At 41.0% G+C, this 15,811-nt stretch overlaps 2 protein-coding genes across 2 annotated transcripts in view; one reads left to right on the top strand and one right to left on the bottom strand.

Moving 5' to 3' along the window:
• Positions 1-1,526: 1,526 nt before the first annotated feature.
• Positions 1,527-6,805, top strand: LOC106815433 (signal recognition particle receptor subunit beta-like; the record flags this gene model as incomplete). Its single annotated transcript, XM_014819893.1, is given in 7 exon segments — positions 1,527-1,618; positions 1,949-2,026; positions 2,255-2,340; positions 3,676-3,735; positions 4,472-4,548; positions 4,823-4,877; positions 5,375-6,805. Coding segments are annotated over 7 exon segments (671 nt in total), but the record flags the coding sequence as incomplete, so codon positions are not given.
• A 640-nt stretch (positions 6,806-7,445) lies between these two features.
• The window catches only part of LOC106815431 (ER membrane protein complex subunit 1-like), a 21,441-nt gene continuing 13,075 nt past the window's right edge, over positions 7,446-15,811 (bottom strand). Inside the window, exons 11-18 of the mRNA XM_014819890.1 lie at positions 14,640-14,765; positions 14,265-14,349; positions 13,843-13,953; positions 13,307-13,419; positions 12,735-12,945; positions 12,029-12,113; positions 9,336-9,484; positions 7,446-8,925 (exon numbers count right to left, since the gene is read on the bottom strand). Of these exons, the coding sequence (XP_014675376.1) occupies positions 8,765-8,925; positions 9,336-9,484; positions 12,029-12,113; positions 12,735-12,945; positions 13,307-13,419; positions 13,843-13,953; positions 14,265-14,349; positions 14,640-14,765 (1,041 nt within the window). The 3' untranslated portion in view covers positions 7,446-8,764. The remainder of the gene's footprint in view (positions 8,926-9,335; positions 9,485-12,028; positions 12,114-12,734; positions 12,946-13,306; positions 13,420-13,842; positions 13,954-14,264; positions 14,350-14,639; positions 14,766-15,811) is intronic.

The following is a 15,811-nucleotide window of genomic DNA, read 5'->3' as shown; positions in this document are numbered from 1 at the left end:
TACATGGGGGCGTTTGTGCACACCGGTAGCAAGCCACACCGGTACCTTCTCGCTTCTTACTACGTGGTGACCTTCCTACGACGTGAAACAGTCGTAGAGCCTGGTCGGGCTACGGTAGCAAATACTGTATATAAGTCGATCATTACTAATGGCACTAGCTATTTGACATGGCAACAACTAATGTACTCAGTGTTAACAGTCAGCAGGCGATTGTATAGACGGCATATTGCTCTCTATCGATTAACATCACCTAGATCAATAAATTGTGCCACAGAAATTGTCACAATCTGATGCTAATCGGATTATATTCATGGGTCTAAGCAGCACCATGCAGTAATCACGCTTATATTGACCAGATAATATAGACGTGAGAGTTTCTGTCGCCACACCAGTGTGACATCGCGAAGATTTACTTACTTACTTCTCCTGCTGGTCCCCCGATGGGACATAACGCGGTAATCGTGAAGATTTTNTTAACTTTTGGAAATTTTGGTGGCCCGACATCAAGTTTTGGTGGCCCCGGGCCACCGGGCCACCGCTAGTGTCGAGCCTTGCGTAGGCGACTCCCTAGACTCGTTAGTAGGATAGGCGAGGTACGGTCCGGCATATTAGATAGTACCAGGGTACACGTTCCGGCAGTACCCTGGGGGACATAGACCCTCTCAGCTTAACTGCAGGTAGCTGTCACGCTCGCTGTCTGCGTACTGCCTTAGTACCTGGATACCATATCTATCACAACATTGAAGTTGGCGCATCCGGCGTTAAATCAAATTAATGCAATTAATCAGCTCTTATTTACTAGTATAAATTACTAAACAACTCCTGAGTAGCTTCCATAATTCTAACCTATCCCTACACCTAAATCTACACCTAAACCCATCCCTGTCCATAACCCCATCCCTGTTCCTAACCCCAAACCTATCCCTAAACCTGTCCTAACTCTAAACCTGTCCTAACCCTAAACAGGCCTGTCCTACCCCTAAACCTGTCCTAATCCTAAACCTATCCATAAACCTGCCCTAACCCCAATCCTATCTCTAAACCTGCCCCTCACCCTAAACCTATCCCTGAACTTGACCAGAACCATAACCCTAAAAGCAATAATAAAAATATTGTTTATTTGCCCTCGCCCGACCGACCCGCCAAAAAGCGGATGACTCAACAAATTTTATTGAGCTTTCCTATTCTTTTTTCATCACTGTACATTATATAAATCTGTAGGCAATACATTATATGTACCAAGCAAAACAAACATTCAACATAAAAGGTATCTCCACACAAGCACCAGCTTAATTAGACACCATGCTGAATTTGTAAAAAGACCTAAAAAAAGCCTACCTACCTACCCAAACTTTTCAGCCTATACTCGGGTGAGGACAAACAAAGATTTTTTTATTGTGGCCAAATCTGTAAATTTTTAAGCAGTGCGTTTTTCAAAGACACATCTAATATTGATAAGATACGTCATATAAGTCAAATGTAATGAGGCTCGATATTTATAATGCTGTAATGTATTTTTTGGTCAGTTATTTTTAGGTTATTTAAGCAGAAAACAGACAGAAAGGGAGTTTTGTTACTTGGTCTCTGTGAAGCCGGAAAGACGTTACTCTACGCACGGGTAGGTATGCTCACATCACAAGCTTGGATGAAGTTATTTAGGTCAAAACGTAAATGTGGGAGTAATTTGGTCGACGTGTGTAATATAATGTGTGTAGTCCATTACTGTCCAATAATGTTAACCGGGCAACTTGAGTTTTATTATGTGAAAAATGTTTACATTTCCTGAGTGATCTTCTTGTGAACATAAGAAGAGGTTGTGTTACCAAAAGTGACAGCAAGTATCTTATCAGAGCCTAAGCATTACTCTGTTGATAAATAGCATCTATACCTGATATTTCAGCTTCTGTTTTTATATTTGTTACTTAATATTTATTTGTTTCAATCTTAGCTTGTGCATGGAAAATATATTAAATCATACACGTCACAAAAAGAGAACAAGGGACTCTTTCATGTTAAAGACAAAAAGGTATTGCATGATTCCCATAATAAATAAGAAGATTTCTAATACATCAGTTAAAATTATTACGGGTATTTATTTACAGTAGCCATGTCAAAATCTACATTAATGACAATCTATCATCAATTATTAGTTTTATTCACTTAAATATTCATTCTTTCTTTTCTTCATTAACTTTATCTATGTGTGAATTTTGTGTATAATACTGAAATTCAGCACCATTTCTTGTAATTGCAGAAGCCTGGAATTCTGCAGATAGTGGACTTACCAGGTTATGAGAGGGTCAGGTCTGCCTTCTTTGAAAAATCCAAGAACACAGCCAGGTAGAATGCATAAAATTTTATTGTCCAATTCTCGAAACGTATAATTGATCTAGCACTGTTAACTATTATTTAAATAAATTCTATGGAGAAATCTTTGCATTTTCAGTCCGACCTCCTTTATCCGGCCACCCGTTATCCGAAAATCTCTATTAACCGGCCGCGATCTCGCAGTGTATGTTCTCTGTTTTTCATTCATTTCCACCTAAATATCTCGCTCAAAACTCGCGCGATGTACCAATGATTATTCTAAGAGTATGTGTGTGCACGCATGCGCGTGCGTGCGTGCGTGTGTGTGCGCGCGCGCGCGTGTGTGTGTTTGCTCGTGTCCGCTATGCCTCCGGACAACTTTCGTCCGTAAGCGAACAACTTTTACTAGCGGACGTTAGTGAAACGTGCTACCACGCTACGCACTCGCGATCGATCGAGCCCCGTACTTCAATCAAAGGCGCTGCTGCCGCGCACATATGGCTGGAAAAATGAGGCATGGCTGTGTCCGATTTTCGTGACATCACTGTACACGTGTATATCACATGTTAACAAGAAAACCACGGTATTGAGCTGGTTACAATATGATAATTCTAAAATATTACACCGCGATAATATCGAAATACCGGTATACCGCTGCATCCCTAGTATCCGTCCCTTCTCACACGCTCGATATGGGGTGAGTTAGACGTGATAGTAAGATACACGTCCCGGCCTTCTCGACATGTGGAAGGGACGGGTACCAGTCTAGGTGCGTTTACGGGGAAAGCTGCAAACGTCATTCAGAATTCGAGCAAATCGGCATAGAATTGCAGTTAAAAAAAGATTTTTTCAAGTACACGTAGGTTCCATTTATATTATTTGTATTCGTCAGTATTTGAATAATGACGACGCGAATAAGGAATACGTATCGTCCAACAAAATATTCGGTGTACCGAATATGCGAGTGTATCGATCGTTACAGCCCTAGATCTCAGCACAAAAGAAACAAACATAAACCAAAGTGGTAAAATTTCTGTTTTATTTCATTTTATTTCCATTTCATATAAACCATAAAACACGACAGTTTGTTACAAATAATCATAGCAATGAGTAAATACATTATCACATGCATAAACCCTACTGAACTGCATAGAAATGCTGTGTTTGAGCATAACTCATATCCGGCCAAATCGCATATCCAGATGGGTGCCGGTCCCGACGTGGCCGGATAAAGGAGGTCGGACTGTATATGAAAAATTCTGAATATACTTGCGCATTATTATTTACTACAATGCATTTCATTTTACCTTTACAACGTTTACACTGAAAGCAGATTTGTATAAGTTCTTGATGTTTGTCTGTTTACAGGGGCATAATATTTGTAGTTGATAGTGTTACTGCACAGAAGGACATGAGGGATGTAGCAGAGTAAGTTATTATCCTTCGTTTTCATAGTATATCCTTGTTATATTGTCCAATTTTGCAAATTTGTGTTTGTAAAATTGCAACTGGTATCACGATGAACACATCTATACATTGTATATATATTTATATTGTATGTACACTATATATATATATATATTGTATACATTGTATAGATATTTTAATGGTATAAGCTGCGTTCACACGTATACACGGCCTCGCTGGTTCCGTACTTAGTTGGTGCTGAGTTCGGCTGAAATGCGTTCACACGAGATACACGAGATTCGAGGCTTAGCTAGCTAGGTATAATATAGACTGGTACCCGGTCGACAGTTCCACACGCTACACTAACGTCGTGCAGCGAACGGGTACCAGTCTAGGTTAGCACGCTACAGTTTCGCAATTCGAATGCGTTAACACGACAGACAATACGCGGCCAGCGTGATGCCGAATATACGCGGCTGAGTTGGCGCGGAATATGATTCCGCGCTAAGCAACCCGCGTATTTAAGTACGGTACTGAATAAGCCGCGTATATTTTAGCGTGTGAACGCTCAAGTACGGAACTGAAATCCTCGTGTGAACGCAGCTATAATTGGTCTTATTTTTTATGCAGTGGAAATGCATTCTGGAATAAGTTTGTTGGAAACCTGCATTGTTGGCTCTGATAATGGTTGTTTTAATTCTCCAGTTGTGATTTGGAGCGATAAACAGTTGTTTACAGGTGTATTCTGTATTTTTAGGTTACTCTACAATGTGCTATCTGACAAGTTTGTTTCTTCAAATGGCATTCCAGTGTTGATTGCATGCAACAAGCAAGGTAATAATAATAATAACAACACTGTGCTTGTTACGTAACTATGTGATCTCACATAGCCTTCACATTTTGTATTTGTCAGCTGTCCATATCTGAACTGTGGTAGATTTGCCTTTACTACTTGCTAATTCGAATATTGTGTTTGATTGCAAGACTATTGCATTTATCAGATTTTTTCTCAATGAAAAAGACAATACATGCAATAAAGATTTAATAATAATAATAATAATAATATCATACCATCTGCTCGACCTGATTAAGTAACTGAATTTTACAGATGTGACCATGGCCAAGTCTGCCAAAGCACTTAAACCTCTCTTGGAGAAGGAAATGTAAGAAAACTGATAATTTATTAAATTAATGCCAAATGTGTGTAGGTGATGCCTAATTCTAAGTACTGAACAGTTTCGTTGGCAATTCACTAAACTTTTTTTCTCTCTCGTCGTTCTTCCCCAACACTTCTTGTTGTTCTTTCCCATCGCAGCTGACAATACCGAGAATGAATTAGGCTAAGTAAGGGTAAAAGTACTCAGTAGTAATATCGTATGGCGTCAACATCACACCTCCACAGGCCCACTGGCAATCCAGTTGCAAAAGAGTTTGCTACATTCATTTATGAATGTGACGTATCCTCCTATCCTCCATTGTTTGGTGACATGAGGGTAAGCGACCAGGGATAAACATTGCTTTCTACACGCGCAACATTTTACTGCTGTCACGGACACTGCGTGTTTACAATCTGCTGCGTTCACGAACACTGCTGTGTTTACGAACACTGTTGTCTTTATCAACTGCTGTGTTCATGAACTGCTGTGTTTACTCTGCGCAGGAACATGCTGCGCATCACCCGGGCCGCGGCGCTGGAGTCTATTGACAGCTCGGGGAGTGGCAGCGTGCACCTGGGCAAGCGCGGCAAGGACTTTGAGTTCTCGCACCTCGGCGGCGGCGTGAAGGTGGAGTTCTGCGACTGCAGCGCGCACGGCTCGGAGAGCGGCGACGACGGCCCTGCCCAGCTCGCCCCCGTCATCGAGTGGCTCGCAAAACTCGTCTGAGCTCGTCTGTCGCTCTGTCCTTCGTTTCCGTCGATTAGGAAAGCTCGTCTGAGCTCGTCTCTTCTTCCCTGCGTTGGCGACAGTTCTCTCCTTCGTTCGTTCCTTCGATTAACGACGTTTGTTCGACGATGCGCGTAGGCGGGCGCAATCGTTCCCCTTTATCACGACTGTTCTTTTCTTTGTTCCTTCGATTAGGAAAGCTCCTCTGAACGATCTCTTGTTCCCTGCATCGCAGTCTTTCTCTCCTTCCTTCCTTCGATTAACGACGTTTGTTCTACGATGCGCGGAGGCGGACGCAATCTCTTCCCTTTTATCGCAACTGTTTTCTCCAACCTTCCTTCGATTAATGACGGTTGCTCTACGATGCACAATGCAGGCGCGGCTCGGTGTTTTGCTTAACGACATCGCTGTCCTGGGGTGAAGAGGCACTTTTTAGTAAAATCATAAGTAGTTATGACGATCCTAAAATGTCTCAAATGTCAAAATTTGTGCACAGCGTTTCACTTCACTATATATGACATTTTAAAGTTATGATTGTCATACCTACTGATGTTTACTGATCTAGCGATAGGCCTATGATGTCCTGTTTTGTCACCTTCTCTCGGTTATGGCATTCATCGATGCAAGTCCGTGAAGGAGCATTGATGACGGTTGATGTCCACCGATAAATTGACGTACCTATGGTGTAAATGTTCTCATGGTTACACAAACACTTACAAGAGACGTGTGGACCAAGTAAGCCTTCTTTGAATCCTGCACTACGTAAGGATTAGATGAGCGTCTATGTTCATATTTTACCATGGGAGAGCTTCGCTTCGCGTCGTTTGTGAAAAAGAGCCAATGTACAGTTGGCCAAGGTGAAGATTAGAGCCAAGGCAAGTGAGTGAAGACACCTGTCTGAATTTAACCAGAAAACTAAGTGTCATGGAAATGCAAGTTTTAGAAATTCAGTTAAAAGATTTCCCGTCCGATGACTTTCACCAGATGTGTTTACGGTCGAGTTATTCTGGCGATATTATGTTCTCGTGGCTGTGAATGTGCTGTTCAGTTGTTGTTGGTTATGGGTCGCAGGTGGCAGCACATTATAGGTTAAGTGAAGCCCATTGATAGGAACGTGGATTATGCTCATGACTTGGTTTTAATGCAGAATATTACGCAGCATGGCTGGAACAAATGTAGATAATAAACTGCTAGAGCCTTGTTTATAACAAAATGCGTTGGCTTTACTATACACACCACAACTGCTAACAAAATGGTAAACCGAAGAGCAAATCGAGCAAAATTCTACGGACTCAAACCTCGAGAGAAGTCTCACCGATGGACTGTGAACACTTGAAACTTGAATAATGATTTACACAAAAACGTAAAGTACATAACGTTAAGTGTTTTAGTTAAAACACAAATGTGCTAAATCTTAGAAAAGCAATCGATTCATCGTTCGATCATACATTAACAATCGATCAATAAGCATGGTTGGCAACTTCCGAAGGAAACAAACGTAGCTAACTACTTGATAACTGACGACCCCCACCCCCATCCCCCTACATACATAGCTCAACACACGGACCAATTATTGACATCATGTGTCGCACCAAACACGGTACGATAAGACACACACACATACACCTCGCGCGCGGGTTCCTGCATATACGTGTTGCATATGCTTCCCAGAAGAACAAGTTTCCAAAACATCGCAGCGACGGCAGTTCGTGAAAGAACGGAATAAACTGGAACTTGGTGCGATCATCACAAACAGAGCTCCTTTACAAGGTCACGCATCGTTTAAAAACACGTATTTAAGAAATTATAATCGTAACGGGTTCAAAAGTTACGGCGAATACATACACATAAAGTAACAACCAAAACGTTTTTATTACAAAAACTTACAAATACTGGTACAGCACACGTAGTTGAACTCGTGAGTTAAGGCACGCGTTGCCACACACGTGCACTTGGTATGAGTGTTTGTAGACGTTTGCATACGAGAGACAACGTGATTGTCTGCGCCACATGCAAAGCTTCCTACTATTATACAAATTACGGGAGCCATTAACGACCGACGTCGCACATGAACAACGAGACCATCCATTTTCGAAACCCGTGTCACGTGGGTTTTATTAAAATTGTTCGGTAACAAATCGGGTTAACTACAATGGAGGCAATAGTTAAATCGGGTCTTCAGCAAAACCATTTAGTGGACACCGTTAACATAATATGCCTCATTGATACAGTTTACGACATGCTATGTGTGAGCACAGGATGCCATCTGGCGAAAGTGCCCCACATCTACCTGGTTGCATACAAACCATTATAGAAAGTCATGTTCAGTTGATAAGGGAATATCATATAAGGCTGCCCTACTATATTGTGTAGCATTACAATTATCGAAGTAAATTTAAGGAAAAACGATGTCATTATTATTTAAATGGTTGAACAATGTGGCAGATTCGAAACACAATTTATAGCGAATGGAAATCTCTCGTACCTCTTCAAGTGGAATGCAGCCGCGACGACAAAATGCTTCTTTCGTGTCTCTTCAATAATCACATTCTTCAAACGCGATCTCGAACGTTCAACTGTGTATAACTCTTGACCAGCTCGTTGTAAATCGTAATATAAGCCATTATGTCTACGTTGCCAAGATACGCATAAATTCAACGTTACTTCATGTTGGGAACTAGTGAAGAGCAGCATAGCACATGATAATATCAGAAGTGTCATATTATAGATGGATAGGAGTGTCTATATTATAACACTCTTGATATCTATACACGTGTATACTGTGCACCGTATAGGTATGATCATCGTAATCGACTGTACAACAAGTGTCACAAAACGCTTCCATTAACGTTCTCATACGGTGTATACATGCCTCGTCTCACTAGAACAGGGTGTAGATCGCTACCTGGTACTAACATGAGGTTGTTAGGAATGATGCACATACTCACAATCACACGTTACGAAAAAAATTACATAATGAATTCGTAATAATCGTTGTCCACGCCATCTTCGTACTTTGTGCAAAATTTACATGCAGCCTTTTTGTTAGCATCCACGGAAGGACGAAACCACGAAAGTACGTTAAATATGATACGGAACACATAAATACGTGAAACTTAATGTTCAATTAAAATTAAAAGTTTAAGTTGACACTAGAGCAGCCTGCATCATTTCCAGGCGGCGTGCAGTTGTTTTCTAGCGGCCATCTTCTGCAGTATGATTGATGAGAGGATGAGAGCTGTGAGTACGACACTGATCAGCCAGTAGTCAAAGTCATCCTTTAGCACGTCGAACATCTTCGAAGGCCACACTCTCGTACAGAACAAGTCTGAAACGGTGAGACGTGTAGCAAAACCACGAGTTAATATACACGGTTGAATATATTCATCATATTCTACATCATATTCTTATCTGTACGCGAATCTTCTAGATTAATAAATATAGCCTGTAATTAATTTCTCATGTAGAGCGTGCGAGACTACGTGCGTGCGTGCGTGAATGAGTGCATCCGTGCGTGCGTGAGTGCGTTAGTGAGTGCGTGCGTGCATTAGTGAGTGTGCGTGTGTGCGTGTGTTAGTGAGTGAGTGTGTGAGTGCGTGCGTGCAACACAAATCGTCAATAAAGAGATTTGTCATCATCTACCCTCCCCTACATCTTATATAAGTATTATAACCGTAATACACGCACGGCTTTCTTACGAAAATTAAAGAAGATTGAACATCTGACGCTTATTCTCACCTAGGCCATAAGCAAATATGAGTGTGGTGGACTCGAGACCCGCCGGGGCGCTGTATATCGCATCAATGTTAAAAACACTCCTGTTGTAGTTAATGATCATCTCCTTCGGCGCTCCAATCTCAGGCATGTAGGGAATGAGACCCTCCTCCCTGCCAATGGATTATACAGAATGTAAAAAAAACATTTATCTACTAAACTAATGCTACGAATTAAATCAAAGCTACTAGGGTTGCATATGTGCATATAGGGGTGCATATGTGCATATAGGGGTGCATATGTGCATATAGGGGTGCATATGTGCATATAGGGGTGCATATGTGCATATAGGGGTGCATATGTGCATATAGGGGTGCATATGTGCATATAGGGGTGCATATAGGGGTGCATATGTGCAGTATTAGAGACGGTGCATTATTGCATATAGGGGTGCATATGTGCTTAGGCGGTCTGCATATGATGCATATAGGGGTGCAGTATTCGTGCATATAGGGGTGCATATGTGCATATAGGGGTGCATATGTGCATATAGGGGTGCATATGTATGTGAGCCTAATGGTATAGTGCATGCGTGCAGAGCATGCATGCGTGCTTGGGCGTTTGCGTGTGCATTCGTCTGTGCGTGCATGCATGCGTGTGCGTACAGATGTGTGTACAGCTTTCAGATTTGCATTTATACTGGGGTTTTATCATATAATAAAAATAGATGTTTGACCGTATTATAGCACTGAATACTTTGTTGTATTTTTTTCAGATTAATGATACCTTGGTATGGACATGGGAAAACCACAGGATTGTGTTCAGGTAATGAGGAAACCGACAGAACTACACAAACACTATGTAAATATAAATGTTAGCTCTTGAGCTGTGTTCTGTGTCAAACCAGTGTTTTAAAAATCCCACAATTTTCCTGAATTTTTTTTGGCTCAAACTTTCTAGTAATATATGCAACAACCTGTCATCCAAAACATCAAAATGATACCAAATACGGATTTCTCTTCCATAATAACAATGTAAAATATTGACACAAATCCATACTGACTCAGTCGGGATTCTGGGAAGGAAAGGATACCTGGAAACGGATTTGCTCCCCATTTTGTTGAATATCAACTTCAATGGGTTTATGGTCGGAAGAACGTCAGGCCTGAAACAATGGCACGACCAGTGCATGGCATGGATGGAAGGCAATGGCTACTGTACGACCAAAGACTCAATAAAATAAACTGAACACAAACCTAATATAATTCTGAAAAGAAACAATATTAGACATAAAACGCATCACACATAGTATAATTTATGATTGTAAGTCTCCCACCTTATATACAATGCATATACAGTGTCAATCATCGGACAAATTAAGGATATTCTCCACCTTTTGCATGGGTATTGCTCTAATGAAGATTAAACGTTTATTGACGAATGAATCGAATCAATCACTTGTTTTATTTATAGAGGAGATATATCTCTGACTATGCTCAAGCCAAAAGATTTCATGAAATTTCCAGCACCTAATTATGTTACCACACAAATTTTGAATTTTTATGTAAAAATTGTACTTTGGATATTTCTCAATTACCAGAAAGAGTGAGGATACAAAATGTTTGCCACATGTTAAGCACAATATGTCCCAAAATAGCGCATCAGGATTTTTGTGTAAGTTTCATATTTACCAAGAAAAAAAAAACTGCCTAAAATTCAAGTCCCACGTTTGAATTTAAAATTTTAGCGAATAAAGAGACATAATTCATAAAATACGGCACTTAATAGCAATCCCTGACGTTCTTTTTTACAGTAAGATGTTACCATTAAAACGAGTGTAAAATTAAATTATTCCGAGTTGTAATCACATAGAGATATCCGTTTATACATCGACTACTAAGTCAGAAATTGGAACGGAGAAATTAGCGTTTTTCTATTTTTCACAATGATCGACCGCCTGTGTGAAAAATGGGTGAACGTATGTGAAATATCTACTGTTAGAACTTACTGCGACATATCCATGACTAACTCACACAACTAAATTGGTAAAATGTTCCATGCACCTTGAGAAATTCTGAGAAACAAAGGTGACCAACGCAATTTCATGCAAAATGGCATGAACTGTCAACAAACGTGCGCCTTATGTAAGGTGTGTTGCGAGGTGTGATAACTATTTTGGGCTCTTGTGGGATAATTGTTGGATCAGGGTAGTAGTACAGCTGTAGCAGGGTTGATGTTGATGGATACTGGCTGGCTCAGTGAATATCGTGAATATATCGTAACCCTGGTTGTATCATGTCTCTGACATCATCATGACGTCAGCCGCAGCTCACTACACATGCACGCGGGCAATCAAAACGCTCTGACAATTCACATGTACCGTTATATGGAGAAATGAGCATGTAGACAGGTGGCACATAGTGTTAGCCATTGAATAAAGTTGAAAATAAAAAATCCGTAAAATTTTTCCTAAAACCTTGAGAGTATCCTTAAGTCAGATAATAATGTGTTATTAAAGGGGATAAATGTTACCGGTAAATATTATTCGCAAAGACTACCCTGGTTGCTACTCGTTACCCTGGTCAACAAAACTGTTTGATCTAACAATCAAATTACTTCATACCCTGATCTGGAAGTATATTGTGAAATGACCCATCCTACAGAATAAGAGAGAGACTGCCTCTGTATTTTGCTACACTAGTTCACGTCGTGAGTACCTGTGCTCGGCTGTCGGCGTATTTGGACGTCTTGGATCCAGTAAGGCCTTTGGAAGGTCCAATATACCACCGTCAGCCAAGGCCACTGTTGAGCACAAAAATGTTTTGTGGTTTTTAGTTAACAGGAAAACGCCACACCGACCAAGACAATCCACCGTGTTGTATTTCGTTGTAATTTTGTTTGAAATTGCTACTTACGTAGGTGAGCGTTATAATGGTGAACGGCAACTATACCCAGCTTAAAGACATGAGGGTGGGTGGGCGAGAGGGAGGGTAAGGTATGTAGCTACAGTCCACCCATTACCCAGGGCACGAAATTCAGATTTCGTTGCACCGGCCCAGAGGGCTGGTAACAGCAATTTTTTACCAGCCGTCACAAATTTTGTTCGTAAATTCAATGTCATATTTCACGCTTGCATTCTCGATTTCAAATTTGTAAAATGTTGATAAATTATGGCGTGATATCCTTCAGGTAAAACAGTATTGTAGGCTATTTGCTCATTAATGCTATAAATAAAAATATAGGTACTCGCTAACACAGCCAAAACCACCGGCTCGGGGGGCCGGTGTTTTGCCAATGTTACCGGCCCTCCAAATAATTTGCTGGCATATGCCTCGCGCCCTGAGTATCACAAAGCTTTCTTCACTAAACCTCTCAACTCAACAATTGCAGTGACTATTACTGTTTTCGGGTCGGTGAACTTACACAGTATGTGTCGGTTTGTAATGCCTTTCTCTGTTATGGTGGTCGTCATCGCCACAACAGTGTAAGGCAGAATGTAAGCCTGGCGCTCAACGATTGGCGTTGGCGGCGGCGCTAACGATGAAAACGCAGTCGTATTGCTTTGTGTCCTTCCCTCATACATCTCTAGTGCTGCCACCTCGTGGCGTCTCAACCGTTGATTCCAGTATGTGTACTAAAAGCATATGCACATAAATAGATAAGAGTCGACAACACCTTATGGTACAGATAATGACTTGCCTAGTGAAAACTGTGTAGTAAAAATGCGGCCTTACATGTGGACAGTTTTACATAGAATTACACTTATGTATCAATCTGTTTTGAGACCATGTTCTTCGTTACAAAATCATCAAACAATATAATTCTTCTTAATACATATTCAATCATAACGTTCTAGGTCTCGAAAATATACTAGTACTCATAATATTTTTACAACATCCTGCAAAAGCGAGTCGTTGGACGTGGCTCCACACCTACACGTTTAAGTATGCCCGGGCCGTGCAATTGGAGTTAGGAGAGAAATCATTCTGACTCACCACGACCCAATTCTCAGAGTGCACAATATTGACGGGACCTTTGGCTCGTTGATGGTTTGCGCTGAAAACCACTTGCCCACTGATGACGTCAATGAGGTACAGTGTTACGTAACCTGAAAATTTAAATGTACAGATTATAAGTTATTATATAATATGTAATAATATATATTATATAGATTAATATATAGTTCTAGACAGACTATATTGTCACTATTTTCACTGGCCAATTCTCAATAGTCAATGGTTAAACATTCATAGCTGCATAAAAACATCAAGTTATTATTCAAAAGCTATAACAATGAATTAATCTAACTACACGTACTCCTTTAGTAAGTATCATGAGACTAAGAATTCAATGAAAGGGATAAATCACATTCTAAGTAAACATCCCAAGTTATAAATTCCAAGCAAAAATTTTACAACAAATTTGTCTCTAAGCTTGTCAGGAAAATTAAATCCTAATTGTCTAATTAAATGCCACAGTGGTCAGTACACGTGGGGATTCTTTCAACCGTGCAGCTGTCTAAAGAACATACTTTTTTCCTGATCATCTTGTCCCTCCGTTGTGAAGACGACTAGGTTGGGATTCAGGTATTTGTACAACACACTACGGTCTCCCAACACTCTGCCCTGCGAGTGAACGTGCTCTGCAAATATGTCACACAAAATTTCAGGCGTGCAGTTGAGAATGCAAGTGAGGTAGTAGTAGAGAATGCAATTGAATTACCAGTTGAGAATGCACGTGGATTAATACACCGATAGTGACACCATTATTATGCAGAGTGTTTTGTCTAAGATTAATTGGTGACTTAAATATATACTGACAAACGATTTGTGCATGATAGCTCTATTGAAGTGTGCGTGATGGCGAAATAACATAATAGCTTAAATAGTAGCCACAAACTTTTTCACGGTACTAAATTCTGAATTTTTTTATTTACTCGTGCCTTCGACTCACCGTTCTGTCGTTTTGCCACGACGTTTGTAATTCTCTGTGTATCCTTAGATAGGATTACACTCCACACTGGCTCACTTGTAAATCCCTGTGGAGGAAAATGATAACACGTAGGGTTCACAACAAACGTATTCACGTCCGCATAGACGGGAGCTCATAAATATTATGATTCAATACATCTATGATAATATATCTATCAATATTCTCGATATTATTGCTCGTATCAAATCAAATTTGTGACCAAATTACACCCCAAGATGAAAAGCGACATGAGACGCAAAAGCAATAACTCGTTAACATTTCATTGTAGAACACTCCATCGTCGAACGAATTCGCGCCACACAGTGAGACGACGACGTCGAAAAAATGCGGCGGCACCTTCTCGGCCGTGAGCGACATCCTGTAGCCTGTCACCACGCCGGTGTCGGCGTCGGCACTGAACAGGTAGTTGTGTGCGACGGCCTCCATCAACACGTCCGTGGCCGTCTCCGGATAGACGTGAATCTGCACGAGGGTGCGACGAAGGCCGAGCGATTAACAGAAACAATATCAGCAAACAATATAGATTTAGATGAACAGAGAATATCGCTAATGAGCGCAACCATTGATGGTGCAGCACGAGATACCTGGGGGCGTACATTTAGTAGCACTTGGTCGGTTTCGTTTTATTATTTACTCTATATATGCATATTCGCTTATGCTACTTCGTTGCTATCAATTACTTTCTCGTAGCACGGAATAATAGTTCTAATAGTAAAACAAGAATAATATCCATATCTATCTATTAGGGCTGTAACGATCCACCGAAATCGAGATTCTCTTCCCTCGATCCGATCCTCGATATTTTTCCCCGTATTTTCGATTCCACTTCGATACCACTTTTTTCCTCCAATAGATGGCGGCACTACGCTATATACTGTGGAGTGTTACCAGAGCATATAAATCACTGATTTATATGCTCTGGTGTTACTCACCAATGCTACTCAGTGACTGTGCAGTGTATATATACTCTCTAGACTCTCTAGTCTATTCACCATTTGTATTCATTGCCAACTTCTAATAATTTATTATTGCAAAATAATGAAAATATAAAAAATAAGATAACATTTCAATATTTTGGGAATCGGATCTAAGGAATCGAATCGAGGCTAATATCGAGAACCGGATCGAATCGAGAGGCTTGTGTATCGTTACAGCCCTACTATCTATCCATCCGTTCATCCATCCATCCATTCATCCTTCCACCCATCCATCCATCCTCCATCCATCCACCCTCCGTCCGTCCGTCCATCTATCCATCCATTAATCTATCTATCACTCCTACATACACACACGCACGCACGCGCACACGTATGCACACACGAACACATATATATGGCACAAAATGTTACAAGATTTAAGGGGGGCATCGCGATCGGACATCGCAGGGATGCGGCACGACGGCCCCCGCACCACGCTTCACTCACCAGGGATGCGGCACGACGGCCCCCGCACCACGCTTCACTCACCAGGGATGCGGCACGACGGCCCCCGCACCACGCTTCACTCAC

Source organism: Priapulus caudatus, unplaced genomic scaffold (genome assembly GCF_000485595.1).
Source record: "Priapulus caudatus unplaced genomic scaffold, Priapulus_caudatus-5.0.1 Scaffold1112, whole genome shotgun sequence".
NCBI classification, from domain to species: Eukaryota; Metazoa; Priapulida; class Priapulimorpha; order Priapulimorphida; family Priapulidae; genus Priapulus; species Priapulus caudatus.
Note: the sequence above shows the minus strand (reverse complement) of the source record. Positions and strands in the feature narration are given on the sequence as shown.